The sequence below is a fragment of the Alligator sinensis genome, unplaced genomic scaffold (assembly GCF_000455745.1).
Source record: "Alligator sinensis unplaced genomic scaffold, ASM45574v1 scaffold279_1, whole genome shotgun sequence".
In the NCBI taxonomy this organism is placed as follows: domain Eukaryota; kingdom Metazoa; phylum Chordata; order Crocodylia; family Alligatoridae; genus Alligator; species Alligator sinensis.
Window position 1 is genome coordinate 627,144 of NW_005842434.1, and position 4,683 is coordinate 631,826.

General features: G+C 45.0%; 1 protein-coding gene across 8 annotated transcripts in view; it reads right to left on the bottom strand.

Annotated features, from left to right (window-relative positions):
* ANO10 (anoctamin 10) overlaps positions 1-4,683 on the bottom strand; it is a 246,716-nt gene that overhangs the window by 228,613 nt on the left and 13,420 nt on the right. For 7 of the 8 annotated variants that reach the window (XM_006030275.3, XM_006030274.3, XM_025211853.1 and 4 more), the window contains exon 6: positions 3,524-3,643. The exons of the other annotated variant lie outside the window; for it this stretch is intronic. In XM_006030275.3, the coding sequence (XP_006030337.1) occupies positions 3,524-3,643 (120 nt within the window). The remainder of the gene's footprint in view (positions 1-3,523; positions 3,644-4,683) is intronic. 8 annotated transcript variants of the gene reach the window in all.

Consider the following 4,683-nt stretch of genomic DNA (forward strand, 5'->3'; position numbering starts at 1 on the left):
AAAGGGTACCGGCACATCCCTGTGCTCCCGTGGTCCAGCGATGCAGCTAGGAGCCACGTGGTGCTTGGGCAGTGCAGGGGTAGGAAGACAAGGAAATAGCTGGGGGTGGGGTGGGGCTGGGCTGCTCAGTCCTGACAGCTCCCCCTGGGTCCTGCTGCCTCTGGCTCCTGTCATCTTTGACAGGCAGCCAGGAACAAATAAATATTCATTTACTAAATTCTTTAGGGGGCCTGCAGGCCTGATAAAATGGCCTGGTGGGCCATATCTTGCCCACCCCTGCAATAAAGGCTCAGGACAGTTTACAGTAAAAGAACAAAATAACTTATAAAACAGAAAAATAAACTAGAGAACAAAGCAAGAGAACAAAACAAAAGCTCAGAGAGTACCAAAAAACCCCAGAAATGTCCCAAACAATCTCACAGCATAGCTATGAGAATTCTTATTGCCATGAGAATTTCTGTTATTAAAGTCTCTACAGTTTCTGTTAGAACCTCAAATATAACAGGCTAAATACAGACAGACAAAAAGCTCAAGGATGAATCAATTCAGTTTTCATGGGTTAGTCCAAGCTGTGTAGATTAAATAGATAAACAAATGAACAGACATTCACTTTTGATTCTGCAAATGTAGCCATGCACCTGCAGCAGCCCAGACCAGAAGCTGGGGGATGCTAGAGAACACCTCCCTGCTCAGCTGAAGCAAACAGCTTTGGCCAAGGCTAGCCCACTCACCCTGCAAGGGGGAAGGGGGGAGTTTGCAGGGGTGGTGCAAAGCACCCTGGGATGCTGGGGGACTGAGAGTTAAACTTGAATCTGAAGGGGATCTGAGACAATAGTTCAATAAACCAATTTAACCTAAATCAGTTAAGTCTGACACTAGATCCATTCAGATTTATTTTAAACCGGCTTCAGCCATTTTGAAAGCTGTTTAAGTGCATTGAATTTTTGCTGAGTTACAGATTTGAACCAGTTTCTGATCGTTTATATCAATTTATGTGTAATTTCTATCCCTGGCCATATAGTATATATGAATATTAATACTTCCAAGGCTTAATGTGACTGACAGAAGCAGTAATGCCTTTGTACAAGACACTAGTAAGACTTTATCTGGAAGACTGGTCACTCATGTTCAAAAATGACAAACTCATACTGAACAGGTGCACAGAAGGGCTAGTAGGGAAAAGCACAGAATTGGGAACCTATTGTAAGAGAGAATACTAAGAGAGCTTGACTTGTTCAGCCCAGGAAAATGAAAACTGAGTAGGGATCTAACTACTTTGTAAAAGGGCAAACAGAGAGAGAAGAACTATTTAATTTAAAAGACAATGCTAGCATAAGACCAAATGGGTATAAACTGGCCACAAATTAATTTAAACTGTATTTAAAAGAAAGGTTCCAGACCTCACTGCACCAGGTGTGAGAAAAATATTCCAATTTATCACAGCGCGGGGTCCTGCAGAAGGGCCGTGATCTCGTCAAGGCCCCCTTCCCATGCCAAGCTGGCCCAAAGGGCACCCTCACTCCACGCCTGCCACGTCTTTGATGGAGATTAAATGTATGGAGGCTGCCTTACATCCTCTTGGACACGGGTTGCTGTAATATCTGCCCCGTGGACTCCCGGACCCCTTGTGGGTCCCGCTCAGCAATGGGTGCTTCAGAGGCACCCTAGCCTTATGGGCTATGCGTGGCTCCAACCACCCCTTTACCATGCCCCAAGCCTTGCAGCTGGAATAGACGTTGTTCGGTCCAGGTCTACACCCTCTCTCTGGTGCTCAGGCTTTCCGCGGCCCCGTCTCTCTCCGCCCCCTCCTCCGGGGCTCCTCAGCAAGGCTGCCCCCCTCCTCTGGGGCTCCTCAGCAAGGCTGCCCCCCTCCTCCGGGGCTCACCACACCTGCACTGGGGCTTCTCAGCAACACCCCCTTTCTGGGGCTTCTCAACTGCCCCTCTCTGGGGCTGGGGTCAGTGCACCCCGAATGCTGCGCCCTCACTGGCGCTGGGGTCCCCACACTGCTTTGGGTCCCCTATGAGGCCTCCTCCAACCCCTGGTAGCCTCACCCAAACCACCGGTGACAAACAGCAACACAAATGAAAGCCCCTTGGCTATAACATAAAGTGAAGCTGCCTGGCTCTAACCAAGTTCAAGCCTACCGGGGATACTTCATCTCGAAGCAGTGTCAGACACTGCTCCTGCATCAGGCTTCTCCTCTCTTCCATGACAGAGCTCCTTCCCCCTTGGCTGTTGGCAGGGAACTGCCTCTGGCCTCAGCCCCCAGGGTTTATAAGGGAGCCAAGCCCTGCCTCTTTCAGTCAGCTGACCGCTGGCAGGTGTGATCTCTCACTAGCTCCAGTCGCCCTGGCAACCAACAGCTGGGCTCCTTGTTCACTGCTAGGGCTCTTTCCCAAGCAGTTTACCCTCTTTAGGAGCAGGGCACCTCAGTGCTCTGTGACAATTGTTGGCAAAAAGCCAACCTAATTTTAAGTTGGCGCTTAGTCAGTCTATGAAAAGACTTAGAAAATGTAGCTGCCAACAATATCAGGCGACAGGGTATGGTAACCCAGGAAGTCTTCTTTATCATACGAGTCTACAAACCCAAAGTTCACTTGTGTTAAACCACCACAGTATTTTTCAAATTATGTAATGTAATATTATAGGCTATTTTAATATTATTTTACTGCAAGTTAAATGAATTTTAAAAATGCACACAGTACATCATTTCAAAAAGTAAATAAACATTTCTAAATCCAAGAAATAAATATGCAGCTTCCTTGACTCCCTTCTCTCAGAGTGTATGAATTACAATTTGATCTTTTAATAAATACATGGTTTTTATATACACTGTCAATTCATATCACACCATGTTTTCCTAAGGAAAGGTATTTAACATCTTCTACTGAAAAACAAAAAAATAATTTAGAACAAGGTGTTCATATATCATGCTGACAGGAATTTTGTTTTACTACAAAAGACTACACAACAAAATTTTACCAAAAGTCACAGTAAGATATTATGTTTCCATCCACACCTATTTTGGTATGCTAGTTATTCAAAAAGTACTTTTTAAGAACTCTTTTTTTTATGATAAGAAAGTTTCTTTCCCTTACTTTCTCCTCACACTTGAAAAAATGCCTTATTACTGAAATTCAGATATTTTCTCTTGCATTTTCTTACTTAAAATACTTCCCAGTCCAACTTTAGCATGTCATTAAATGCATTTTTCTCTACATTTACTATGCTAGGGCTTTTTTAAAAGGAAAAAACAAGTAAAGTGAAATACAAACAAGAGAACCTTCAGTCTTCAATAGCTTCAGGCTCTGCTGTCCTGGTCAAGCAAGTCCCACCTCCCTTAACCTAGTACCATACAACCCCATTAACTAAGAGTCTCAAGAGAATCGCTCAGTGAGAGACAAGGGTCTGAAGACTCTGCTAAGGCAGCTAGCTTTCCAAAAGCTCGTCAACATTGGAACCATTTCTGGTATCAAGGCTTTTTTTTTTCCCCTACTCAATGAAAGAAATACTAACATACCTAATGGCTGAAAACTAATTTTGACTCGGCTATACCAAATGTGCCGGAGCTTCTTCAATTCTTCTTTATCATGAAGTGGAAAAAATTGAATTAGGATGCCATTGGTCAACAATCTTCTCACTGAAAAGAAAAGGAAAAAACATGCATCTATTGCTCCTGCAAAGTCACATTAAAGTTGGTGCTTGCATTGGATTACATTATAGCTAGCAAACTTAAATTTCCTTTGAAAGAAAAAACTCTAATCTAATTTACAATTTAATCCCTCGATATTCACATCCTTACATGCTAATTTAATAATATATTATATAATGTAGGGAGTGAAAGCACAAATGGCACTCCAAAGACCTGGGCTCAATTGCCGTCTATGAGAGAAGAAGAGTCTGTTGGTATCCACAAGCCAGCATTTTATTCAAGTAAGGCTTGAACAGCAGATCAAAACTGAAATACACCCAAGTCGGGAAATTTTGACAAACCTGCTACTGCACCAGAATGGAACAGCTAAAATTACAGATTGCTTAGGGTTTGTCTGCACTACAAGCTTTCTGTTGGCAAACAGCTGTTGCCACAAGTAGGCTATCAAAGCATGCCCCTACCAATGCAGGGCTAGCAGAAGACGCACAGCTCATCCACAATAGCTGTACCAGAGGGCACACAAACACACCCTAACAGGCACCAGCTGTTAAGAGACCAGCTTTCAACAGATAGCACAGACACACCTACCTGGGTTTTCTGGAAAATTCCAAGTAGTAACAAAAGTAGAGGCACACGGATACATCGGTCCAATATTGGACTGGCACCGATATGAAGAAAACTGATTGCATCAGAAATCGGCTTTGTGTGGCCAATAATTTGCCTAATAAATGCCCATGCATGCACGCACTCAGTGAGAAGTACAGCCCAGCAGTTTGGAGAGCTGCATGCAGCTGGTAAGTCTGTTGTGGTGGAAGAGAAGGGGGAAGGGAAGAGGCATGGGGCTGCAAACCAATGCCCCCCACAGTGAGGGAGGGAGTGGGGCAGGGGCTGGGGCAGGCGCTGCCCAGCCAGAGTGGGGAACAGAGCCGTGGCTCTTCCCAGCACAGGGGGGGAGGAGGTGGGGGTTGGGCCAAGGAAGCACTCGGAGCAAGCAGTGCTGGGAGTTGGGGCTGCGGGGGAGGGGGGGG